Genomic DNA, 27,461 nt, shown 5'->3' with positions numbered 1-27,461 from the left:
AGGCATGTTCCACAAGGGCTCCCCAGGGTCCCCAGAAGGACTGAACCCCAGTTACCCACAGCGGTGGGCTGCGCTGGCTTCCTTTTTTTCCCTGTTTCGCTTCTTCACTCTCCTGCTGATGCCTACCAGGATCATTTCTCAAACAAACTTGCACTCAGTTCTTTGTGCCAGGGTCCATTTCTGAGGAAACTCTAAACTTAAGCAATATTTAAGCAAATTCCTATAATTCACATTGAGTATGGACTATGTATACTGTACTAATTCAGATGTAGTTTCATCACCAGAGTAATTTACACCAGGTTTCTTGCTTTTGGCTTTGTTTTGGAAATGCATGTTTCAGTGGTGTTTGTGGGTATCAAGAAGAATTTTTCATAGATTTGGGTCTGCTAATTACCAAATCTAGCAATTCCAGATGTTCAAATGGTGATGGGACTGGCATGAACTAGGTATCCTTGAATACTTGATTTTTGGGCTGATGAGAATATTCCAAATTGAACAAGTGGATACATAATTATCATATAATTAGCATTCTTCGGGACTCGTGTGGTGACCCCACTTTGATGCAGTGGGTGGTGATGGTGAAACTGAACTGAAGGATGTTTCCTGGAAATGCTTTGAGTCAAGAAGGGGAAGGAAGGTGGTAGGGTCAGGTGGCATAAAACGCATGACCTGGCTAAACCCTTTCTTCTCCATAGCAGAGGCTGCAAATGGTTAGCCCCTGTACTGTTCCTAGCTTCCAGATGGGTTTTGTTGGTCTGCACAATGTTTAAACACACTTAGAATAGCTGCCATATTTATAAACTAGGAGGCTGCACCTCTAGATGAAGAACTTTAGCTTCTTTTGAAAAATGAGGAGATCAGGCATCCCAGTTCCTGCATTCCCACATGGCAATTAGATGGAGGGAAACAGAAGTTTCCCTCTTGAAATGAGGCAAGCACCATGGTCCCTTCTGCTTTCTATTGTATATTGCTATTGTATATTACAACTACTTTCTATTGTATATTGCAACTTACCCTCTTTGTTCATCATCTGCCCTTTCCATGAAGATATTTTCGTGTTTGACCCTCGCTTTTCATCTTCTGGCATGGGCGAGATATAGGGGATGATGATTTAGTAGGAAGGGAACTGTGGCCTTCTCTCTCTGTTGCCTGTTCTCCTACCACTGCTTCCCCCAAATGCTGAAGATCCATTCCCCCAGGAAAGAAGCCCTGCTGAGATCCTGAGATCAGGTAGTATTTACGTAAGAGTCTCCTGCTCATTGTTTCTGTTACTGGCTCTAAAACCTCAGGCACATTTTTGTTAGGATACCTGATACTTGCTAGCAAGCTTGCACTCTGTTCAGCTACTGCTTCAAATAAAAAAAGAGCCACTGGCCATTTTCTCCTCAGGTATTTTTTGGAAATGTGCACACTTATTTACGCATGAATTGTCCTTTAATTTAGTCAAAACTGAAGCCCAATGTGAGGCAGAAAAGCTATTGCGTATCCTGGAAGAATGATGTTCCTGTCTTCTCTCCAAAAACCTCAGTGTAGGTCAGGCTAGAATTTATTCTCTGGAGACTTGAGGTTCCTCATACTTCCCTTTAGGAATATCCTCCATCCAGTTATCTAGACCCGTGGCAGAGATCCCAGTGGAGAGAAGTGGAAGGATTTTGGTGTTTATCTGATGTATGAAGTTGGTTGTATACAGCAAGCTTTTCTACATTTGGAGAAAAGACCAAAAGAATCAGGCCCTGGCATCAAGCTTTTGGGTGTTGGGGGCCCAAGTGACCTGCTATATTTTCTTTTCTTTTCTTTTTTTTTTTTTTTTGAGATGGAGTCTCTCTCTAGCTTGCAAGCTAGAGTGCAATGGTGAAACCCTCTACTCAATGCAACCTCTGCGTTCCGGGTTCAAGCAATTCCCCTGCCTCAGCCTCCCGAGTAGCTGGGATTACAGGTGTCCACCATCACACCTGGCTAACTTTTTATATTTTTAGTAAGGAGAGGGTTTCACTATGTTGGCCAGGCTGATCTTGAACTCCTGACCTCAGGTGATCTGCCTGCCTTGGCCTCCCAAAGTGGTGGGATTACAGGCGTGAGCCACCGCGCCCAGCTGACCTGCTGTATTTTCATCAGGCATCCCCTGTCATGGTTATGTGTTTACTGAAGGCTGTTGGAGTCCTTAATGAGTCTCCTGTCACAGAGGAAGGCAGCCCTTACTCTAAACAAGCTCTTGCTTTCACTGCCCTATGAAAATGCCATTTCTATGTAAAGTTTACAATAATAGTACATTTATGGAATTCCTTATCCTCTCAATATTATAAAGGAGCCCCCAGTGGTCTCTTGCATATTCAAAGACCCTTATTTTGTAGGGTCTTGGGCAAAGCAAGACGTGGGGAAATTGCCCTAAGAGGAGGGCTGCCTAGAGAGAGAGTCCATTTGTGCTTTGGGGATGTGGGTGTGCAGGAGGGGGTCTGGTCTTGCTTTATGTGGCATCTTTCGTCTGACATTGGGTGAGTTTGCTTCATGTGATGGTTTTTATGCTTGAATAAGAAGCAGAGCTTGCCTGGGAGGGTGCTGTCGGGCTCTGCTGCTGGCTGGCTGGCTGGCTTTGTGACCATGGTTAGGACACATTGCTTTTCTGGCTCAGATGTTCCTTTTCTAAACAAGGAGGCACTTGGAGTGAAGCCCTGAGGCTCTATCTTGCCTGAACATTTTCCAGTACTATAAGGGAACCCCGTCTGCCTGTGGGCAGGGACTGGCAGAATGCTGACCCCACTTGCTGTGCCTGCAGAGCACCAGGCTTGTGGGGAAATAGGTCGTCGTGTGGCAGCTCCCTGCAACCCAATGTTTCACCATCAGCTGCAAGGCAGACTGTCAAAAACCAATCACTCAGCCTCACAGGACATCAAGCTGATATTCAGGAACCACTCCAGTGTCTCACCCCACACTGGGGCATGCTTCCCTCTTATCCCTAGCCACTAAGAACTGACTGAAAAGAACAAAGTCCTTTACGCCTGCACTGATGGAATGCTAGAGGGTAGGTTAAGGGAAAGTGCTCGAGGGTCCTCTTCTCTGCTGGTTGGGGTGAACGGCATTAACGATACCAGGCAGTTCCTAGAAATAGGAAGACTACTGAAGACCTCATCTCTCGTGATTCTGTCTTTAAAAATTACTTAGCAGGCATCTCTGGGTGATAACAAAGGTGGGAAGGAAATTGGGTCGTGTCCCAAACACTAGATGAGCACGGAGCCTCGTTCTTAGTTATTTGGAGATTCCAAGCATTTCCATCCATATGGATAGATCAGAGACAACTAGGCAGTTTTTTCTATCTTTGTAAGCAAGTAGGAGTCAGGACAAAGAGTTGTGAATGAGCCAGATAGTCTTGGGAAAAATGGAACAGAAGGACTGATCAGCTCAAGTGGTCCCATATAAACATTAGGCAGAGTATCAGGCAACAGTCAAATCAGCACCAGGGATCGCACAGAATATACAAATGGAAAGACAGGTCAATGCCATGTTCTAAGATGATGAACTAGCTAAGTGTTGTAAGGATTAACCCTCACCATGCAGACAAAGTTCATCATGTCCTGTAAATCACCCCTCTAATGATATGTGGAGAAGGCCAGGGCAGGCGTGAGTTTCCAATGATGCCTGCAGGCCAGGTCAATATACAATAAGGGTGGGACAATGAGTTACAAGACACTGACCTAGCACAACTTAAAGAGCATGTCACTTGAGAAAAAAAGCAGCAGGGTAGAGGGAACTTTTTGAAAGAAGAGGTATAAATTATCTTGAGCATGTAATAGGTCAACTTTAAGTAAAGAGAGCTCAACTTGTGGACTGTCCACCAAGCCCAGAATCAACTGGTTGGTAAGTCAAAACCTGCATCCTCAGAAGGTCTGAAGAGGTAGCCTTTATCTTTGGTCTGGAATGTATTAGACATGCAGAAAAATACTGAGATAAATTTTACTGTAATCTTGGGAAAGTTTAAGAGTATAGGTAAAAATAAATGTCAGTACAAAGATAATTAAGAGATAAATGTAAACTCATGGTATCAGTATTTTGAAATGAGGTTAAGAAAAAGAATAATGGGTTGAATAATCTTGTGATAATTTGTGTGTGCTTTGTCTGCTTTTGAAATTTATAAAGCAAATTTTAAAAAATCTGCTATATTCGATTAGATGTTTAAGACAAATTTGTGGCCAGCGTATGTATGTCTGTAAAAATTAATTTGTTAAATTTACAAAGTTTCGACTTATTGGTTGTGTAAGTAGTGTTGAATTGTTTAAAGGGATATTTTAAAAATACAATATAAGAAGACTAAATTGAGCACTAAAGCACACAGAGAAGCCCTTTGAATAAGAAAGATCTCAGCTATACGGGTGGATTCTAATGGTTAGGAGGCAGAAGGAATCCTGATAATTCCATCCTAGATTTCTCACTGAGGCTGGTATAGCTTCCACTGGCCAGAAGGGAAGGTGTCAGGTTTCAACTAAGAGAGCCCTTGGAGGGCATTCTGGCTGATCAGGCAGCCTACGTGAACTATAAACTGCTTGGAAATGTGAGTGGCGATTTCTGGGCTGGAGATTTTATTTTTCTTCCTGGCCACTGGGTTGGTTACTACTCACTTCTGCTCTGAGGGCAGGGAGCACACAGTGATGCCTTCCTGGGTCCCAGGCAGGGGCTGGTGGATGCTGACATGCACACTACCTACTGCACACGAATCCCACAGATGGAGGTGCAAATACTGGTTTCCCGATAGACCCCAGCACACTTCTTTTGTTGCCCACTTGGTGTCTCTAGAACCCCAGTCAAAGCTAATGGACCAGCAGCTTCAGATACTGCCTTACATGGCATCCCAGAAAAGGAATGAACACCAACCTAGATGGTACACAGGTCGCGGATGGGTCATCCTTTTATTTCAGGGAAAACCCCGCCTTGTCTTTCAGGTTTTAGAAGAAGCATCTGCCTCTCTACTCCATCCTCAGCCCTGCTCCCATTCTGTGCCTTCTGACTGCTCTAATTAGGATCGACATGAGGTTGAGAAAAAGAATAATGGGTTGAATAATCTTGTGATAATTTGTGTGTGCTTTGTCTGATTTTGAAATTTATAAAGCAAATTTAAAAAAAATCTGCTATATTCGATTAGATGTTTAAGACAAATTTGTGGCCAGCGTATGTATGTCTGCAAAAATTAATTTGTTAAATTTACAAAGTTTCGACTTATTAGTTGTGTAAGTAGTGTTGAATTGTTTAAAGGGATATTTTAAAAATACAATATAAGAAGACTAAATGGTGCACTAAAGCATACAGAGAAGCCCTTTGAATAAGAAAGATCTCAGCTATATGGGTAGATTCTAATGGTTAGGAGGCAGAAGGAATCCTGTCTACCTGGAGCTCCTGCCTCATGGGGTACCTGAGTCCACCTGGAGCTCCTGCCTCATGGGGTACCTGGTGCTGTCGGGTTCTGCCTGGAGCTCTGGCTGCACTACTGGAGCTGGGAATGGGTTCTTCCACCTTTGCTTTCCGTGGGCTCTGGAGAAAACAGAAACTGCTCTGGTCTTTACACTCCTCCTCCCACGGGTCTGGGTCTGAAACCATGCCCAGGACCTCACAGTCGCTGCTGCTTTAGGAATGTGTTGTCTATGCTGTAGTTTCTACAAAAATAGCTGCTGGGCTGGAGGACAGCCCTTCCCGTCTCTACCTCTCCAAAGATTCTCCTCCCAAAACATGAGCAGAGCTGCCCATTAAGATTTTGCCTGAGGATGGAAATAGTGGTGAACAGTGTTTGGGAAAACGTTTCCTGCCTGCAGAAGAGGCCTCTTTAGAACTGCAGACTCTTGGCTTTTTTCCCTCTCTAGGTTCCTATTCACTAAGTTACTTAGCATCTCGTTTAAAAAGTGCTTTGGAGAATTTTCTCTGGCTTGGAGGTTGGGCTGTAAAATGTTCCCACCAATGGAAACCCAGAAGATCTTGGTGGCATGGTCACAGGAACACACTTACGTGGTTTGCTTCCCTTCTGGCAGCGTTCACTTTCATCTAGCATTAAAAAAATCTGCACCACAGTGTGAATATTCTTGTGTTTCTTTATCAACTTCCTGTCTTTAAATTTGGGCCAAAAGGCCTTGCCCTACTCAAGGAAGCTAGCTGTTCAATCCTGCACGCTCAGAGTCATCCTTCTGAAATTGCATCTTTGTCTCTCCAGCTATTTGTCTACTTTTCCTTAATTATAGTTTTATATCCTTGTTAATCTGGGAAAATAAATGAAAAGAGAAATTGCTGTCTGTGTGCAACATTTGAAAGTATTCCTAAGTGACTAGATGACCTGTGACATTTTTCTTTTCTTTTCTTTTTTGGATGTTGTTTCATGCATGTTTATTTTATGCTCTATTTCTTTCAGAATTATTAGGTTCTAAGGAAAGTGGCATTTTTCCCATCCATTTTCTCCTGGGGCAGCTTTTAAAATGTTTTCTATGAACATTTTATCAATATATCCTGTTGGTTCTGCTACATGGCGAGGTTGTTTGCAGCTTACCCTCTATTCTGTACGGAGATGTTCTACATTCTTAAAGTCTGATTAATTGTCCCGTTTGGTCACTTTGATGGATGATTCAGGCACATGTGACTTGATTCAGGCTTTGTAATTAAGAGGCTTTTTGGAGGTCAGCTAAAGCACCTGCCCTGTAGCAAATATCAGCAACATGGGAAGCCTATTTAGGCAGAGGTGGACTTAAAGGCCGACTGTCTTTAAGGGGAGGAGAGCAGGTGCTGATTGCAAGTGTGAAGCCTGGTGACCAGATGCCTTGGTAAACTGACCCTGGATGCTTCCAGGGGGCTGCCAGGTCAGCCCACAGCCCTCCACACACTGCTGAATAGGGATTCCTCCCTCCCTGCTCACCGACTACCCCACGGTGGAATGGTTGGGCGTGGTAAATAGGGCTTCCTCAGGAAATTAGCATGCCTCCTGTGCAGGAGGGCTCTGACTATAAAATATACTGTTCTTAAAGATAGGAGAATGGCTCTACATGTACTTCTTTTAATTTGGAAGATGTCATTTCTAGGCACCACTTTGCAACAAATAAGAACTTGGTGTACATGGCTGAAAAATGGAGATGTGGTGGGGCTCCTTCTCCTCTGAGGCAGCCATATGTTCCCTCCTCTGAGGGATACTTGGGAAGAGCCAAATTGGCCCAGCTCTGGATGTGTGTAGAGAGGATGGGGCTGGGGTGGGGTGGGGCAGGAGGGAAACAATTCTTTCATCAGCAGATGAATCTCTCCCCTCCTCTCCTCTCCCTCTCTTCTTTTTCCACTTCCCCCTCCTCCCGCTTCTCTTCTTTCTCCTCTTTCATCTTCTTTTCCTCCTTCTCTTCTCCCCTCTCTTCTTTCTTCTCCCCTCCTCCTTCTCCTCTCCTCCTCCTCCTTCCTCTCCTCTTCTTCCTCTTCCACTTCCTCCTCCTTCTCCTCTCTTCTTCCCCACCTCTTCCTACTCATCCTCCTCCCCCTTCCCTCCTTCTTCTTCTCTTCCCTCCTCCTACTTCTTTTTCCCTTCCTCTTCTTTCTCCCCATCTTCCTTTCCCTCTTCTTCCTCCTCCTTCCCTTCTTTCTCTCCTCTCTCTTCTCTCTGCCTCGCCTCCTCCCTCTCTTCCTGATCTCCTCTTCCTCCCCATCCTCCTTCTTTTGCTGGTCCACACACTGCTTGGGGTTTTCACTTTTTTACCTGAAGACTTATCTTTTGAGCTGTGCTTCTGCCTGGTCTCACCCTGTATTTCTGGGGTCTGAGGGCATGGCTTACTCCCTACTAGAGTTCTGTGATATAGCTCTATGTCACCGAGCATGCAGTAAGGACACGTAGGTTTGTATCATGGCTCAGGTATGTTACTTTATTAAAATGCTTAATGTGTGTACGCTTCAGTTTCTATATCCAGAAAATGGAGATAAACATCCTATCTACCTCTGTTTGTAAGGATTAAATGAGGCTTTGTCAATGGAAGGACTTCATAAATTTTAAAATGGCATGCAGAAGGGAAAGGTTATTATGACAATGATGATGCTCTGAAAGGGATCTTATCAATTCCTCGCAATCATGGTGGGTTTGCCATTGAGTTCATTTGTCCATGCAGCCTCTCTGTGGCTAGAATCATCTGGAAGGCCTGGAACTTGAAACCCTGATCCAGTGAAGAGCTTAAGAGATTCCTTCCTACTCTTGGCCAGGGATCGGCAAGCCTTTTCTATAAAGTTCCAGATGATCAAATATGTAACACTCTGTGGAGCCTTGCCGTGTGGTCACTGTCGCCCTACCTTGCCATTGTAACACAAGAGTAGCATAAACAACACCTAAAAGAATGGGTGCAGCTGTGTCAAATAGAACTTTATTTATGGACACAGAATTTTGAATTTCAGATAATTTCCATGTGTCATGAATATTCTTCTTTTGAATTCTTTAACATTAAAAATGTAAAGATCATCCCTAGCTCACAGGCCATACACAAACAGGCACCAAGTGGGGTTTGGCCTGCAGGCTCTAGTTCGCAAGTGTCTGCCTTACACAACATCGAGGAGCCACTCCTATGTCCAGGTAGCCTGTGAGTATCAGGGAAACCAAAGGGGCACATAAGTCATTTGAGCATGTGTCACAGGTCCTCCTCTGCCTGGTTGATGTCAAAACATGTGAAATACAACACTGGGCTTTTGCCAAAAAATACAATCCAGAACTCTGCTATCTGACCCTATGAACATCCAGTAACAAAAACAATGGCAACAATAATATTTATGGAGGATTGCCCACAGGATGTGCAGCTTATCCATTCCTGTACACAATCTAACCGTCTACCTCTAAGAAGCCTGATCTGTGATTGCTGTATTCATGGAGGATTCTGCCTTGGCCCTTTGCAGAATGTATCTTGATTCTGGGCTCTTGACCTGCACCAAGGGGCATCATTAGAAACAGCGGGTTTGAGTCACCATGGCATCTCAATAGAGACGCCGTCCAGGATGCCATCTACTCCGGGGAGAAATTCCCCTCATCACTCATCCCTATATCAGGAAAAGCTGAGCATCTTAAAAACTAATTTTATTTTAGAAACAATGCCATTTCCTTGTTTGATTTGGCTTCAAGGAAGCTCAGAGTCTATTATACCTCAATCAGTTGTAAAATACCGTACAAAGTCATCAGCAGCTAAGATGTATTGAGTGCATAGTATGTGCTAAGCACCTTTCATGTAGTCCTTCTCACATAATCTTCACACAGCCCTTTGGGTAGGTAATATGTTCTCCCTATGATATTAGGCTAAATAATGGTCCCAAAAGATGTCTACATCTTAATCCCTGAAACATGTGTATCTTATCTTATGTGGCAAAAGAGACTTTGCAGATGTGATTAAGGATCTTGAGTTGGGGAGATGATCCTAATCACAAGGGTCCTTACAGGAAGGAGGCAGAGGGAGCTTTGAAACAGAACAGGAAGGCCATGTGATGATGGAAGGAAGCAAGATGCTACACTGTCAGCTTTTAAGATGGAGGAAGAAGCCTCAGGTCAAGGAATGCAGCTATACAAGCTGGAGAAGAAAAGAAAGGGATTCTCCCCCAGAGCTTCTAAGGGAGCAAGGCCCAGGCCCTGCCCACCCAATGAAATTGATTTTGGACTCTGACCACAGAACTATGAGTGAATGCATGTGTTGTTTTCAGTCACCAAGTAGAAATTTGTTACAGCAGCAACAGGAAACTAATACACCCTCCTTACAAACAACAATGTGAGATCTAGAGTGTGGCCCAAGATTAGAATGAGCTTTGCTGACTCCAGATTCTAAGCTCTTAACTCTCACGCTGCCTCATCTGTTACATGTGTCCTAACCTTTCCTGCCTTTATGATTTCCCCTTAGCCAACTCAGGCAGGTTTAACAAATTATATAGACTGCGGGGCTTAAACAGCCAACATTGATTTCTCAGAGTCCTGGAGGATGGAAGTCTGAGATCAGGGAGCCAGCAGGGGCAGGTTCTTGGTGAGGGCTCACTTCCTGGTTTACAGACAGCCACCTTCTGATTGTGTCCTCATGTAGTGAAAAAAGGGAAATCTCTGGCCTCTTCTTTTAAGGGTATTAATCCCATTTATGAAGTCTCCACCCTCATGACCTAGTCACCTCCTAAAGGCCCCATCTCCTAATACTGTCACACTGGTATTAGGGTTTAACACGAATCTTCAGGGGACACAAACATTCAGTCCATAGCACTTTCCCTTATGCTTCCCCTCACCCTGCTTCTTCCACTGCTGCCTATTTCCCCTTCTAATCATAAGTATTTCTGTCATCTCCTCACATCTTTGTGTATATGTTGGAGGCAGCATATAAATAAATACATTGGTGGCTGTTTGTGGTGTGTGCATGGAGTGGAGTCCCTGGGCTTTTGTAACCCTGGGACTTGTGATTTAGCAAACCCAAGGCCCTGACTGTGTTTGTTCCTCCTTTTGCTTTAGTAAAGAAAGTGGCTCTCTTCTTTCCTTTGTCACTGACAGTTGGCCAGGTCAGGACTTCTGCTTTTTCAGAAAACTATGCTTACTTCCTAGTCAGTATTCAGAGCCCAGTAACTGCTTGTGAATTTCCCTTCTCCTCAAGGTTATCAAGACTGCGGAAATGATGTCAACTCAGGCCTTAGTGGTTTCTTTCCTGAACTATTGCTCCGCCTGGAGAAAACCTTATTTTCAGCCTCAAATAGCTTCCAATTAAAAATCTACACTCCTGTTTACTGCCCGAGGATCTTTCCAAAATACAACCTCCTCCTGGCCAAAGAGAGGCAGCCCACTATTGTATGGGGTCCTGCTCATATCTCTCACTTCCTCTTTCAGCCTTTTGTGTTTTCAGCTCTCCTGCAGTTCCCTGAACCCTGTGCCTGGTCCCATTTTCCTGCCTTCACACGTGTCATTCTCTCTGCCAAACTTCTCCCCTCACCCCTCCATTAGTCCACTTTGCCTGCTGATGAAACTAGACCACAGGGAGTTTTAGAGCATGGGCTCTGGAGTCAGGCAGGCTGGGGATCAATTTGTTTTAATTCCATCAATAGATCCTCAATGTCTTACCTTCTCTGTGACCCTGGGGATATAATTCTGCCTTTACTAGCTGTGTGGCATTGGAAAAGTTAACTATTAATGACATCTTTATCCCTCAGTTTACACATCTGCAACATAAGAATGATGCATGTAAAGCACTTAGCATGGTGGCCTCTACCAACATGAAGTGTTATCATTACTATTTTAATCAGTCTTTAAGCCTCAACTTAGGCTTGGTGATTCCTTTACCAACCTGAGGTTGCAGATGCCAACCTCACCATCTTCTGACTACCACGTCGCTGGTGCACAATGCCTGCCTTCACTACAGCCTTTCACACAAAGCATTTACCCTGTTGCTAAATTGTCTGATCTTCCCACTCCCTTGGATGAGAACTGCATCACTTCCATCTCTTATTCTGAGTGACTTGGCTAAGACATTCACTGACTTCATGGAGCAACTTCACCTACAGAGGAAAGAGCCATCCTCCAGTGGGCAGGTGATGTGTCTTTGTTCTTTCCCTGACATGCCCAGTCCCCTTGCAAGTGACTTGAAAGGATGCACCGGCCTGGCTGCAGGCAGAGGGTGAGTCTGGGAGACAGATCAGCTATGGCGACCTTTTATTCAAGGATGAATTAGAAAAACCAACCCTGATCAGTCCATTTATCTCACATCTTGCTTCTCATCCTGCACCGAAAATGAATGGGATACGAGTGGTTCTGACCCCATGGAAAAACCTAGAGTGACAAGGTCAGCACTGCCAGATCCAGTCGTTCATTCTCTTTTACTTATTTTTAATTTGTTTGTGTGTGTGCACTTCAATGTCCCTTATTTTTAAAAGAGTAAGGTCAAATTGAACAAATGGCCCTGGTGACTAGAGTGACCATCTGGACCTCTCTGGGCAGCTCTTTGGGTGGCAGTTGTAGGATCAGGTACTTGCTCAAGCACCACAGCCCCAGCTTAGAGTGAGACCAATTCAGATGCTTAATCAACTTCTCTTTCCTACCTCCTGCAGTTCAAATGGCATTTTGCCCCCATCTCCCTCCAAAGTGGCAGATATCACAATGCCATGCATTTGCACAAGCCAGTCCCTCTAACAGCAGATGTGATCCTGAGGCTGGGCTCCTGAGTTGCTCCCCACTTGGGAGCCCTGTATGGGATGAATGACATCCCCTCAAATTTATGCGTTGAAGTCCCAACCCCCAGTACAGTAGTGCCCCCTTATCCAAGATTTCACTTTCCAAGGTTTCAGTTACTCTCAGCCAACTGCAGTCCAAAAATATTAAATAGAAAATTCCAGAAATAATTCATAAGTTTTTCATTGAGCATCCTTCTGGGTAGCATGATGGAATCTCATGCTGTCTAGCTCCATCCCACCAGGAACATGAATTGTCTAGAATCTCCATGCTGTCTCTACTACCTGCCTGTCCGTCACTTAGTAGCTGTCTCATTTATTGGGTCCAAAAAACATAGTATACGTAGGGTTCAAAATGATCTGTGTTTTCAGGCATCCACTGGGAGTCTTGGAACATATTCCTAGCAGACTGGGGGGACTACAGTACCTTAAAATGTGACTGTATGTGGAGATAGGGTCTTTTATTTATTTATTTATTACTTTCATTTATTTATTTATTTATTTTTTTGAGACAGAGTTTCCCTCCTGTTGCCCAGGTTCAAGTACAATTGCACGATCTTGGCTCACTGCAACCTCTACCTCCTGGGTTCAAGCAATTCTCCTGCCTCAGCCTCCCAAGTAGCTGGGATTACAGGTGCATGCCACCATGCCCTGCTAATTTTGTATTTTTAGTAGAAATGGGGTTTCACCATGTTGGTCAGGTTGGTCTCGAATGCCTGACCTCAAGTGGTCCGCCCTCCTCGGCCTCCCAAAGTGCTGGGATTACAGGTGTGAGCCACCGTGCCCTGCTGGAGGTAGGGTGTTTAAAGAGCTGATTAAGCTAAAGTGAGGCCATGAAGGTGGGCCCTAATCTGATATGATTGTGTCCTTAGAAGAAGAAGAGATGAGGTCACAGATGTACACAGAAGGAAGAGCACATGAGGAGACAGGGAGAAGATGCCACCTAGAAGCAAAGGAGAGAGGTCTCAGGAGAAACCAACCCAGCTTCCACAGCTGTGAGGAAATAAATCTCTGTTATGTAAGCCCCCAACCTGTGGTACTTTGTTATGGCAGCCCTAGCTGAATAAGACACAGCCCGACTGGTTGGTTCTGACACTTCTTACCACAGTTCACTGCATTCTCTTCACTGAATTGCAATTTATCTGTTGGCATATTGGGTTGGCCTGCTGGGGTGACAGGCCTGGCTTATGCACTTTTATTATCTCTAGCACTGAGAAACCCTGGCATTGAGAGCTGCACGCGAAGTGTTTGCTGAATTCATGAGAGCTGCTCCTGCAGTGAAAGCTCTGCAAGTGTCCAGAGAGGGACAGGAAGCTTCTTTCTGGGCAGGAGTGATCTTTTCACCTCACTTGCAAAGTACATCAGATGGGAAGGTAGCCCAGGTGTACAGAGTTGGGGAAGGGCCTACTGGAAGTTTCTTTCCTAATTTTCAACTGGTGGGATTTGATGATTTGGTAGACGCACTGATCATTTTGTTCTTTTTTGGGTTCTGTGGTGTTAGTAAATGACTATATTTATATTCAATTTCTCTGTCTTGTACTCTTTGTCGCTCTACCATTCTCTCTTCCGCTCCCGGCCCCAGCCCCACCTCTCCTTCTCCCAAAGGCTCCCAGTGGCCCTCCCAGACCTGCTGCAGGTGGAGAAAGTGTTCAGCTGCTGGTCCCCTCTCCCCTCACCCACCCCAACTGAGCACTAACAGCTCACATCTGTGGGCCTTACTTTCCCCATAAACACACATGGGTGTACTGCAAGGGCTTACCGCAACTCTGGTAGAGCACTTCCAAGCCGCTGTCACTGCAGACCGTGTGTGTGGGCCAGGCTCTCCCACCGCTGCCTCCACTGCAGCTGGGAAAAATCAGAGTCCCGAGGAAGAGAGCAGCTGTGAAACCCTTCATGGTGAGGGCCTGTATGGGATACACAGAAAAATAACCGGCCAATAAAAAGCCCGTAAAGTTTCTTCCTCTCCCCTCACCAAGGCGGTGGGATGTTCAGTTTCACTTCTCAAATTTTAGGCTCCCTGGGAACCACAGTCAGAAGTAAAAGGCAGTGAGCAGAGGCATTTGAATACTGTTCCCCCAGGACCCTGAATCTACAGATGAGGCTGGTCTATTCTGGGGTAGGATGCGTGTTGACTTTCTGCTTTCACAGGGAGAGGGGCAGTAGTGATGCGTGAACTTACCTCTCGGGGCTCCTCAGAACAGCCCAGGTGAGGTTGTAAACTTGGGAAAGACAAAGCACAGGCCACCATCTGTTTCCCATCTCCAGCCCCCGTGCCTCTGCAGGCTTCTGATGCAGGCTGCGTGTGGACCAGGGACCTGGCTGCAGCTAGCAGGCAGCAGTTGATAGCAAGAGGGCTGCAGAATGACGTTGGGATCTGGGATGAGGCTTTGGCCCTATTGTCACTTTTTTTTTTTTTTTGAGACGGAGTCTCGCTCTGTCGCCCGGGCTGGAGTGCAGTGGCCGGTTCTCAGCTCACTGCAAGCTCCGCCTCCCGGGTTTATGCCATTCTCCTGCCTCAGCCTCCGAGTAGCTGGGACTACAGGCGCCCGCCACCTCGCCCAGCTAGTTTTTTGTATTTTTTAGTAGAGACGGGGTTTCACCGTGTTAGCCAGGATGGTCTCGATCTCCTGACCTCGTGATCCGCCCGTCTCGGCCTCCCACAGTGCTGGGATTACAGGCTTGAGCCACCGCGCCCGGCCCCATTGTCACTTTTGTCTCCTCTGGCTCTGGCTCTGCTCTTCGGTTTGGGATTTTAGCAGTGAATTGTCCAGCTGCAGAACAGGCCTTGTTTTGGGAGCTGCAGATGTGGTCTCTGAAGTTGAGGCAGAGGCAGTAGCCCTGAGAAGTGAGCCGTGTTCTATTTCTGGGTTTGGCTTGGTAGAAAAGGCAGGAAGGGTGGGGAGGTGGGGCCACCCTTAACGAGGCTGGTTTAATGGTTTTGGTGTTAGTGGGATCATTGACATCACATCTCACTTTCTCTTCAAAGCCAAGATTCTGTCTTCCTTCTTCCATGTATCTCCGTTCTGCTGCAGGACAGCAAGGTTTCTCAGTCTTGATTCCCCAACCCTGCCCCAGCTCCACCTTAGTGTAAGAGGACCAGAGTCAGTGCCAAGGTCAGCAGATTTCAGGAGCAACAGAAAACACGTTTCCTTGGGAGGAACAAGAGTTTTCAGAATGCACTAGGTAAATTTACTATTTCTGCTGATGGCTAATCAAAAATGAGAGCTCAGAACTTTTCTTGAAATAGGTGGAACTTAATTACCAATAAAGTAATTGGTAAATAATTTGGATTTCTTGACAGACATCAGAGAGTAGTCATTTGGAGAAGGAGCAGTTCTGGACTGATTATTTTTAGGTGCCTCTGCAGGTAAGTTCAGTGATGTTGGCTTTCAACAGCAGTTCTCCAAGCACGCTCTGAGAAGATGACAGTCTCGGCTTCCACTGGGGGCTTGTTAGAGATGCAAATTCTGGGCTACTCGCAAGACCTAGTAAATCAGAAACTCTGGGGACGGGACTCCCCATTCTGGAGTTTCACAAGCCCTCCAGGTGCGCCTGATGCGGTCTCAAGCTTGAGAACTGTTGACATTTACAGAACACAAAGCGAAGGTTGAGCCCCAAGGGAGTGGGGGAACGTTGCTCTAAGAGGAGACAAGGTAGCCCCTCTGGCCTGTGTGAGCGGAAGGCAGCTGTGCTGTGAGCAAGATCTCAGGAGATGAGAGTCTGAAGCTCATGGTGAGAGTGGGGGCCCTGGTGGAAGGGTGATTGCCCCTAGTAGGTCCAGGATGACACAGAAGCTTTCCCTTGGGATATTTGAGTGCTCCAGCAGTTGTAAAGAGAGCTCTGAACATGTGAGTGAGGAGAGCAATTGAGGGTGAGACCTTCCTTCCCTGCAAAGTGCGTGATGACTGACACTGGAGGAGGAGCCCAGGAGTGCAGGGCAGGGAGCAGACAACCTGGCAGAGAGCTATGAGCAGCTGTGGCAGGGAAACAGTCTTTCTGGCAGTCTGTTCTGGCTGCCATACAGAAATACCTTAGACTGGGTGGCCGAAATGACAAGCATTTCTTTCTCACCGTTCTGGAGGGCAGAGGTCCAAAGTCGGAGATTAAGGTGCTAGAAGATTCGGTGTCTGGCGAGGGGCTTCTGGTTCACAGGTGGTGCCTTCTGGCTGTGCCCTTACATGGTGGAAGGGCCGAGGGGTTTCTCCTAGGCCTCTTTTATAAAGGCACTGATCCCACTTATGAGAGCTCCATTCTTATGTCCTAATCACTTCCCAAAGGCCCTACCTCCTAATAACATCACCTTGAGGCTTAGGATTTCAATATATGAGTTTGGGTGGGGACACAAACATTGGCTTTATTGAAGAAACCGTGCCATCTGAAGACAGGGCTACGGATTTCTGAGAATCAAAAGACCTGGAAATGAAAGGAATCATAATTCAGGGATTGCACTAGCATTTAGAAATATTCCATATGGACCAATCAGGAACCTTGTGATCATGGTGACCCTAGGACAGTGGTCTTCAGGCTAGAGTGGTCTTTGGGGCATCAGCATCAGCTGGGGGACTTGTTAACATGAGCAGATTGCTGGGCCCTACACCAGAGTTTCTGTTCCTGTATGTCTGGTGAGGCCTGAGAATCTGTGTTTCTAACATGTTCCCAGGTGATGCCAGTGCTGTTGATCTGGGGCCACATTCTGAGGACCTCTGGTTTAGCATATAGAATTTGGTTGTTTGCAGAAAGTACAATTAAAAAAAATCTTAATAAAATGTTTTGTTTTATAACAGATGGCATTTCATATAACCCATATATAACACATCCAAATTGGATAAAAGAGTAAGCCACATTCTCTAAGGAATTCTACTTACTAGTTCTGCCTCCTGAAAATGGGATTTGGTTGAAATCATTAGTCATGGCCCATCTAGTTCAGAAATCAACCCATAATGATGTCTTGAAGAGTTCTTTAACTAGAACCTTTATAAAGACAGCCAAAGTGTTCTTTGAGAATGTCCTGTTTCCTAATTATAGAATAAAATTAGAATCAGTTTATGATAGTTATTTAAAATATGGTTATGTCTATGTAATGGTAACCAAACACAAACATACTGTCAGGCTTTGATGCTGACTTCTAATCTCTTAGCAAGCTGTAGCTGAAAAAGCTGTGCTCTGGTCTCATGATTTCTCTTCTACCTTTTTGGACAATATTCCTCTTCTTCCATGTCTCAGGGCTGCTCTCCACACAGCCACACACCACACACACCACACACACCACAGACACCACACTATATATACACACACATACTTTTTTTTTTTTTTTTTTTTTGAGATGGAGTCTTGCTCTGTCGCCCAGGCTGGAGCGCAGTGGTGCAATCTTGGCTCACTGCAAACTCCGCCTCCTGGGTTCACGCCATTCTCCTGCCTCAGCCTCCCGAGTAACTGGGACTACAGGCGCCCGCCACCACGCCCGGCTAATTTTTTTGTATTTTTAGTAGAGACAGGGTTTCACCATGTTAGCCAGTATGGTCTCGATCTCCTGACCTCGTGATCCACCTGCCTCGGCCTCCCAAAGTGCTGGGGATTACAGGCATGAGCCACCACATCTGTCATATATATATATAATTTTATTTTTTTTTATTTTTTGAGATGAAGTCTCACTCTGTCACCCAGGCTGGAGTACAGTGGCATGATTTCAGCTCACTGCAACCTCCACCTCCTGGGTTCAAGTGATTCTCCTGCCTCAGCCTCCCAAGTAGCTGGGATTATAGGCATGTACCACCATGTGCAGCTAATTTTTGTATTTTTAGTAGAGACAGGGTTTTGTCATGTTGGCCAGGCTAGTCTTGAACTCCTAACCTCAGGTGATCCACCCGCCTCAGCCTCCCGAAGTGCTGGGATTATAGACGTGAGCCACTGCACCCCCCCTTGCTTTCCTTTTATAGAGGTCTTCTTGGGGATGGTGCCTTTCTTTTCTTGCAGAGTAAAAATATTCTTATAAAGACGACCATTCCTAAAGCTGTTCTTAAGGAGAAAATGTTTGAGGAGAGATTTTAAGAATCAAATGTGAGAGTCTGGGGGCAGAAGTCCAGCTATGTATGTAAGCAAGTAAGGGTGAAGTTGCGCCACAAGAGAAAATACAATACTCCAGGGAGTGAGGGGAGAAAAAAGAAAGGACTGGGGAGAAGAGAGGAGAGAAGAGGAGAGGAGGGAGAGGAGGGGTAAGCAGGTGAATGGCTGGTGTGGAGTGGAAGGAAGCAGCCTGCCAGCAGGTGGGACAAGCAAAGGTCCCTTAGGAACAGATTCTGCATTACTTCCTGTGCAGTGTGCAATGTGACAGCCCTCTCCTCTCTGTGACCCACAAAAGTTTACAGGAGACTTAACAGCGAGGAGTGCTCTGTGTGTGTGTGCGCATATACACACGGGAGAAAAGGCCAGAGCTTTATGCTTGCGTCAGGACGGTGTGCAATGGAACTGAGGGCCATGGCAATACGCCCTCCCTTGGGAAAGGGATTCACTAGCTGGGTGAGCATCCCACTTCCCTAGGACAGGGAAGGGGGTTGGGGCCAATGTAACCTACATCACATGTGCCAGTAGATGGCAGACAGTCCTAACCATTCTTTGACGCTACACAATGATGATGTAGCACTCTGTCTCCAGTGCAAATGTACCTTCCTCATCATTTGTATTCAGCTGTGGCTGCTCTCCTCTAATTTCCCTCAGATCTTTATTATATCAGGCAAAAATTTCCCTTGGCATAGCACTGCCACTTTGCTTTTTTCTCTGTGGCCTATCTTTGAGTTTCTGCCTCACTGCAGTGGGAAGAGACAGGTTTGATCACATCCTGCCTTTGTCTTCTAGATTAGGTGTCCCCACCCCCTGGACCACAGACCAGTACTGGTCTCTTAGGAACCGGGTGACACGGCAGGAGGTGAGTGAAGCTTCATCTCTATTTACAGCTGCTTTCCATTGCTCGCATTACCGCCTTAGCTCTGCCTCCTGTCAGATCAGCAGCAGCATTAGATTCTCATAAGAAAGCAAATCCTATTGTGAACTGTGCGTGCGAGAGATCTAGGTTGCACACTCCTTATGAGAATCTAATGCCTGATGATCTGTCACTGTCTCCCATCATCCCCAGATGGGACCATCTAGTTGCAGGAAAACAAGCTCAGGCCTCCCATTCATTCTGTATTATGGTGAGTTGTATAATTATTTCATTATATATTATAATGTAATAATAATAGAAATAAAGTGCATAATAAATGTAATGCACTTGAACCATCCTGAAACTACCCACCACCCACCCTCCTATCCGTGGAAAAATTGTCTTCCACAAAACTAGTCTCTGGTACCAAAAAGGTCGGGGACTGCTGTTCTAGATTGAGTGCAACCTGAAAACTGCTCCCCTCCTGTGTAGAAGTCAGGAAACCATGCTACTTCCTGTGTAACACTATTTCACAACCCCCTTGACTGACTGCTGAGGTTTTACTTTTTAGTTAGTTTCAAACCCTGTGTTATATAGGCTACACAAATATTTTGTGGAATTGATGCCAGTCTACAGAGCTTTTCGGTAGAGTTTTTCTCACAATCTCTCAGACTTCCGGAAGATTCACTCCACAGAAAGTGTGAGATACCCCCAAAGTCGCTTGGGCTCTTGATGTCACATACTCTGTGTATGTATTTGATAGAAATGTATAGAAACCAACTGTATGCTTTCTACACAACTAGGAAAAATTCATCTGTCTGTCTACTTGCTTCAGGTTCTCCTACTCATTTATCCAACAAATATTTATTAAGCACCTCCAAAATGTCAGCTACAGTTCCCAGCACCAGGAATACAGTAAAACAAAGTTCTTGTTCTCATGGAGATTACCTTCTAGTAGAAAAAGACAGACAATAACATTTTTAGTACAATTGTTTAATAAAAGAGAAGAGACTTTGCTTTTTGAAAGGCTTCTTGGGTTTCCCAAGGAAAATTGGGATAAGTGTTCTGAAATATTTTCAGCTGGCTGTTTATTGTGTATACACAATAAGCTTTTTTTCTTTGATTTGCTCCAGACTGGTAGCTCATCAGGGTTACCAATAACTGTTTGCTCCAATGGACAAACTGTGGCAGGCCTATCTGGGACACTACCCTTTCCTTATTTCCTTGTTTCCCCATTTGTTATTATTATTAATATTTCATTATTCTGAGGACATACTATGCAAAGTACTTGCTTTTCAAATAAGTCTACATATACTGTGGCAAACTACAAACAGAAAGGTTTTTGTTGGTGTAAGGAACACGTATGCTGGGCCAGGAAAGAGGTGAGCACTTATAGATCAGTCTGATCAATTTTCCAGTGATGAAAAGAGCAACACATTGCAGCATCCGAGTAAGGTCAAAGAAATTGCTCTGAGCTTCCGAGAGGGGAGCTCTAGCATGAAAGGACTGACGACCATTGTATAAAAATCTTCTGCAGCATGGGACAAATTAGCAACTTGTAGCTACAACTCTGCTCCTCAAATTGAGAACGCTCTTAGATCTCACCTTGATAAGATTGAAGTGATTTCAGTAAGTCGCTCTTAAGATCTCACCTTGATAAGATTGAAGTGATTTCAGTAAGTCGAAGGGAAAACACTGGGGAGGGAACCGGAAATGGGATGAAGAATGCAAAGAGTTCTTTTACGTGCTGTGAAGAAAGGGTACTCATTCGCTGTTGTAGGTAGGATCCCAGGCTCTGGCTTCACTGTGCCCCTCCAGTTCTGGCTAATTCCAGAACTTCCGGCTGCCATTATGGGATTTGCACTTGCCACGTTTAATCCAAAGTATTGGAGAGCCCGTTTTGCTGGACTGGCAGGTGGTATTTGGAATAAAATAATTTATTTATTCTCTGGATCAAACCCTTGGGGATGTTCTTGAGTTCTCTCTCCTAGCAGTGGCTGGCAGATCCACCCAGAATTCTTCTGAAGAGGTCTGATGAGGTCTTTCTAATTCAGAATTCTTCTGAAGATGTCTTCTAATTCCCTGAAGTGGTAAACATCCCAGCAGTAATTTTGACAAACAAATAATGGCCTCTGAAGTAGCCTGTGTTTTTTCTTTTTTGGAATGAATAAGAATATCTGAAATGCACTTCTATTATGTGTCAGTCATTCTTCTATGTGCTTTCCATGTATTCTTTGATCCATTTCATCCTCACAGCGGCCTTACAAGGTAAACACAGTTCTGTCATCCACTCCTTGCCCCACCTCCCTACCCAACCCCTGGCTCTGCAACTCTGAAATAAATCCCAAAGTCTTCCAAGTCTGCAGAGGAGGAAATTTTTTTTTAAAGGTAGTTCTTTTGGTGGAAAAATTTCATCTAAACTGATGAGGCTGTTTATAGTTTTAATTTATCTCACCTGGGTGTAGTTCACTTTGTTTTGCTGTGGATTATCAATGATTGATTTGTGGTTAGTGGGTACCGCACCAGACTCTGTTGCGGGTGTTATAAAATGTAAACTCTGTTACCTTTGTAAAATCAAGAAATTCTGATTTGTGAAACGCATCTGTACCCAAGGATTTCAGGGAAGGGATTCTGGGCCTGTTGTATGATGATTCTTGTTCTCCTGATGAGGAAACTGGGGCATACTGAGTGATGCATCCAAGATCACACACACAGTAGGGCCACTGGAGGTCAGACAGTGAAACTCCCATCTTAAGTTCTTGGTCTCTGAGAAAACGGCCTCTTTCCTACTACACCCAGTGGTTTGCTTATCTTCCACTGTAGTGATATCCCAAAAATGACCCTCAAGCGCTTGGAAACTGATGGGACTTGGACCATGTTGCTACAAGAAGCAGGTCTGGCCCATGCTTCTGTCTCTCTCAGACGGAGGCAGAGAGGAAAGGCTGAGGGGAGGGGACTCAAAGTGAATGGCCTGTGTGGTCTTGTAGGCCTGGGCTGAATCTTGTCTCTACTCTGTGGTATTGGTAGGTCACATAAGTTACATTCCCTTAATGTAGGTTAATTTACCTACAAAAAAGTCAGTCATAATTAATAAATGGTAACTGTTTTATTACTATTTTTATTTTTGGAGGAAACTAGATATCTGGAGGTGCCTTAAAGCTGAAAACTTTGTAATCTAGTGTGCAGACTCAGCTGGGGCCAGGTCTCCATAGCGAGGGACTACATGGATGAACCTATGTGATACATAATAGCTTCTCATTAGAAATGTAAAATAGCCACGGAAAACAGGACTCAGTTCAGAAGAGAGAGGCTTGGCAGATGGCTCCTGGAGGAGTCTGATGAGTGGTGCTTTTCCTGTCTCCACTGCACACGGATGAAAACAAAGGGTCAGATGATTTCACGGCACGCTGCTTCATAGACACAAATTGAGCTCTCTGATTTTACTTGGAAGCTTGGATATGTGAGCTCCAATTGTGAGGTTATTGATGAACAAAGTAGGCTTTCAGCAGAGAGTGGAAGGGGAAGCAATTTGTACTTTTCAGACAAAATGGTGCTTCATTGGCTGTGGCCTCTGCTCACCTGGAATTTGTATCATAAAGTCTCTGGTCCTGAGCTGTCACTTCTTGCCCAAAAAACTGGTTTTTCTTTGTTACTGTTTTTGTTGTTGTTGTTTCTTTGTTTTAGAGATGGAGTCTTGCTCTGTTGCCCAGGCTAAAGTGCAGTGGTGCGATCATAGCTTATTGCAGCCTTGAACTCCGGGGCTCAACTGATCCTCCTACCTCAGCCTCCTGGGTATGACACTAAAGGCATGCACCACCATGCCTGGCTAATGTTGTATTTTCTAGAGACGAGGTCTTGCTGTCTTGCCCAGGGTGGTCTCAAGCTCCTGGCTTTAAGCAATCCTTCGCCCTGCCCTGGCTCAACCTTCCAAGTAGCTGAGACTACAGGTGTGAGTCACTGCACTCAATCTTTGTTACCGTTTGGAAGTGCAAGATTGGAAATTCCCCATCAAAGTCACTGAAAAATAGTATTTCCACTTGATATGGTTTGACTGTGTCCCCACCCAAATCTCATCTGAAAATTTCACATTTTGGAGGTAATTGAATCATGGGGGCAGGTCTTTCCCGTATTGTTCTTGTGATAGTGAGTAAGTCTCACTAGATACGGTTCTATAAGGGGGAGTTTCAGCGCACACGCTCTCTCTTTGCCTGCTGCCATCCATGTAAGACATGACTTGTTCCTCCTTGCCTTCCACTATGATTGTGAGGCCTCCCCAGCCATGAGTAACTGTAAATCCATTAAACCTTTTTCCTGTATCAATTACCCAGTCTCTGGTATGTGTTTATTGCAGTGTGAAAACAGACTACTACACCACTTCATTCCACCCGTGTGTCACCGCCCTAGATAGGACTCCTCATGGTCTCCTGGGATCCACCATGGCCCCCTCCCAGATCCATTCTCCAGTCTACACCCAGAGGTATCCTGTCTGAAGGCGCATCTGCTAAGGGATGCCCTGCCAAAGCCTCTAGGTGCCCCCTGCATATGCCTTTGAGGCCTCTCATGCTTTAGTCTCTTCCCATCCAGCCTCCCTGGCTGTGGGTGCTCCAGCCTTGCTGCCTGCTCTCCCCTGCCCTGGCATCTCTAGTGCCTATCCTGGAATGCCCTTCCTTACCCCTTCTTTGCCACGTCCTTGAGAGCTCAACTCAGTGCTTGCTTCCTGAAGAAAGATGCTCTGTCAGGACTGGGCAGCTTCCACTAAATTCAGCTCCTATAGCCCTGTGACCCTGCCTCTGCCTAGCATGGCTCAGAGTCAGTCATTTGATGAAGGTCAGACTCCTGCATAATACGCCAGGGAAGTTTTCTTCCTCCCCACCTTCTTCCCATCCTTCCTTCCTTCCTTCTCTTCCCTTCTCTTTCCACCCTCACTATTGTGTGCCCTATGCCTAACACATAATAGGTATTCGGTAAGAGATTTTAGGCTAAATGGACAAAATATAGAGGATGAGGACAGCCCCACAAACTTGTCTTTCTGGCTGTGCCACTGGACCTCTGGATTTGGCAGGCAGGGCAAAGTAAGGTGGGGCAAGGAACTTCCCTCCCAGGCGGTCTGGCCCCCAGGAAGTTAACAGAGTGTGGGTGTCATCTTCCCCTGAAAGTAGATCACAGTTCCTTTTTCCTCTGCTTTTGCTTCTCATTCTTAAAGTAGTATATTCTAATTGAAGGATTTGGGGGATATACAGGCCAACCCTCCTCTGTGGGGCAGGGAAACTGGAGAGACAGGAAAAAAAATCACCCATAGTCTCAATACCTAGAAGTCACTGTTATTTACATCTTGTGAAATATCCTTCCAGTACACACACGCACACACACAACCATACTGTACCAACTGTATAAGCTATAACATATTATAGTACTTCTGTTGGTTACTTAGAATTCTCCCATTACTTGACTTTTAATAACTACATAGGATTCTGCTGTATGAGTTGACCACAACTTATTTAAACAATTTACATGTAGACACTTAATAACAAAATAATTAATAGGAGATGATGCTACAGAGTTGCTTTATTGCTCTATTTTGTGCAGCCATGCTTATTTTCCATGTGATAAATACCTGAAAGTGGAATGCTTGGTGAAAGAATTACCACATTTTTCAGGAGTTTGATACATGCTATTATGTTGTTTTCCAGATACATTGAAAAATGTAACCATCCCATCAGCCACTAGACATTATAATTTTACAGTATTTTTTGTTAAACATTGTCAGATAAATGTTAGGTAAACATTGGTTCTCCTTATATTCACTTGGGGTTCTTTTCAGCTCTAATGGAGTTGAATGTTTTTTTTTTCACAATATTATTACTGGACATTTGTGTTTCTTCCTTAGTAAATTTCTGTGCAAGGCTATTGCCTATTTTCTATTATAAAATCAAATTTAAAGGAAAGAAACAAAAGGTAAGAGATTGCTGAATTTAAACCTTCATGAAAATTCAGTTTAACCAGCATTTATTGTTACCTCCTTTTTGCACAGTGCTTTTTATTCTTGGACAAACATTGTTACGATCTGGTGCAGTTAAAGAAAATCTTGCAATGAGATTTGTTTGAGACTTAAGTTTACTCTGTGGATAATGCCTACTATTAATAAAATACACAGTGCTTATAATATATAAATAAAAGAAAAAGAATTCTTGACCTAAGGTATTGCATTTTCTTGGGCGATTTGTCTATATTTGTAGATGATTAACTTGGAAGTCATGTGGGAAAAGGTGAATTCAGGTACATTGTTTTAGTTGCGACTGTTCAAGGCAAACACACGACTGTAGACTGCTGCTGCAGTTTCAGCTGCAACTTGGAGTACATGGTCTTCTGGAGAAGCTTCTAAATGTTTGGTAAAGTCAATTGAAGTTGTGTGACCAATTCCTTATACTTTTTTAAAATTTTTTATTTTTAAACACAGGTGTCACTCTGTTGCCCAGGCTAGAGTGTGTAGTGGTGTGATTATAGCTCACCGTAGCCTTGAACTCTTGAGCCCAAGTGACCCTCCCACTTCTGCCTCCCAAAATGTTGTGGTCACAGGCATGAAGCACCATGCTTGGCCATCAATTTCTTATATTTTGAACAAATACAAAATAGTATTACTCAACGATTGCTCTCTCCTGAGCACTCACCAGCAGAGGACACTATATAAGGGAGGCTGCATGAGGTGGGTGGAGTCAGACAGGCAGACCTGTGTCTACACTCTGGTCTCTCTAATGACCACTGTATAACTTTGGCAAGTCACAGACTCTCACTGGCAAAATGAAGCTTATTAAATCCATATTTCAGATTTGAAAACAAAACAAGATAAAGATTGAACATGTATCAAAATGTTTTATGTACACACACACACACACACACACACACACACACACTCATATACCTGGAGGGAGACACTTAAGTTTCCTCTGAGGATGATGCCAACTATTAATAAAGTGTACAATGCTTACAACACGTAAATAAAAATAAAAATAATTCCCAACCTAAGAATAAACACACACGACTTACACACACATACACACCTGGTAGCCTTCATCAGGAAATAATTCTCAGTCTAAATTAGAATTAGGGGTTGGCACAATATGTGAATGAACACAATAGTCTAAAAAATGCTAGTGAAGAAAATATCAACAAAATAGTAGTTTCTAACAGTGTTGAATATGATTCAGAAGATTGGAGCTTCTTGGTGAACAAGTAGAAAACTACTCTTAAAAGTTAAATGAGAATGATTTACTTTCCACTCATTGGTAGACTAAAACCTAAAACCTACTAATTTTTGGAGAGAATGGCTGGATCAGAACTACATCCATAATTTTTCCAGGCTGCTTGGTTGCTGTGTTTTGCCAAGGAAAAAGATTACACATCATAATACAGACACTTCTATAGCAACATTTATATTTTTACCCTAGTGCTTCTGTCTGCTTTCTTATTTCTGCCTCATAACAGTTATTTAAATAGGCAGTCAGATATTACAGGTATGGCTTCTCTGTTAAGGAAAAGGTCTTTGTCATACACCCTTGAATCCTTTCTGTCTTGAATGGTGTGAAAAAAAAAAAAAAAAAAAGAGTTAGTTAACTGAACAATAATAAAAGAAACAACTAACTTACCTTTTGAGAGCTTCTAAGATGCTAGGCACTGTGTTTTACAGGGATTTGAAGCAGGTATTGTATAATACCCATTACACAAATGAGGAAACTGAAGTTTAGAGCAAGTAAGTAATTTGTCTAAGGTCTCAAAATGACAGAGCCAAGATTCAAATCCAGAGCTAATATCCAAATCCATTTTCTTAACTATAACACTCTATTGCTCCAAGTGAATAAATTAGCAGGGAAACAAGCTCTATGGTAAAGGAATAAATGCAGGATAAGAAAGATCAGGTTTTTTGTCCATGTTCACAAAGCTTACCATTCGTGGGTTGTAACTAAATGTCTTTGTTTGCATTACTCCATCTGCCTCGGCTTCCTTGGCTGTACCCCATTCCAGCTGGAGAAGATAAGAGATTAATCTGTCATGCCTAGAAGTGTTATTTGTCCTATCTACTCTTTGCTTTTTTTCATTCCCACCTCCTTCTGGATTAATATAGTATTCCTTTGGTATTCCATTTTATCTCCTCTAGCAGTTTTTTAGCTATACCTTCTTGTTTTATGTTGTTAGTGGTTGCTCTAGTGTGTTGTCCAGTAGGCTAGCCATTTGCTACGTTAGCAAGGGAAATACGGCTGAAATGAATTGAGATGTGTAGATGGTTTAACATACACACTAGCTTTTGAAGGGCTAATGTAAAAAGTGTAAAATAAATAGCTCACTAGTAATTTTTTATGTTGATTACATATTGAGGTTATAATATTTTCAAGATCCT

General features: G+C 44.2%; 1 protein-coding gene across 6 annotated transcripts in view; it reads right to left on the bottom strand.

Annotated features, from left to right (window-relative positions):
* LY86 (lymphocyte antigen 86) overlaps positions 1-14,108 on the bottom strand; it is a 63,266-nt gene extending 49,158 nt beyond the window's left edge. For 5 of the 6 annotated variants that reach the window (XM_017884151.1, XM_017884155.1, XM_017884152.1 and 2 more), the window contains exon 1: positions 13,913-14,091. In XM_017884151.1, the coding sequence (XP_017739640.1) occupies positions 13,913-14,048 (136 nt within the window). In that variant the 5' untranslated portion in view covers positions 14,049-14,091. Of the gene's footprint in view, positions 1-13,912 lie in introns of all 6 variants that reach the window. The other variant, XM_017884156.1, reaches the window with a different exon arrangement.
* Between the last annotated feature and the right edge of the window lie 13,353 nt (positions 14,109-27,461).

The sequence above is a fragment of the Rhinopithecus bieti genome, unplaced genomic scaffold (assembly GCF_001698545.2).
Source record: "Rhinopithecus bieti isolate Rb0 unplaced genomic scaffold, ASM169854v2 scaffold_14232, whole genome shotgun sequence".
In the NCBI taxonomy this organism is placed as follows: domain Eukaryota; kingdom Metazoa; phylum Chordata; class Mammalia; order Primates; family Cercopithecidae; genus Rhinopithecus; species Rhinopithecus bieti.
Note: the sequence above shows the minus strand (reverse complement) of the source record. Positions and strands in the feature narration are given on the sequence as shown.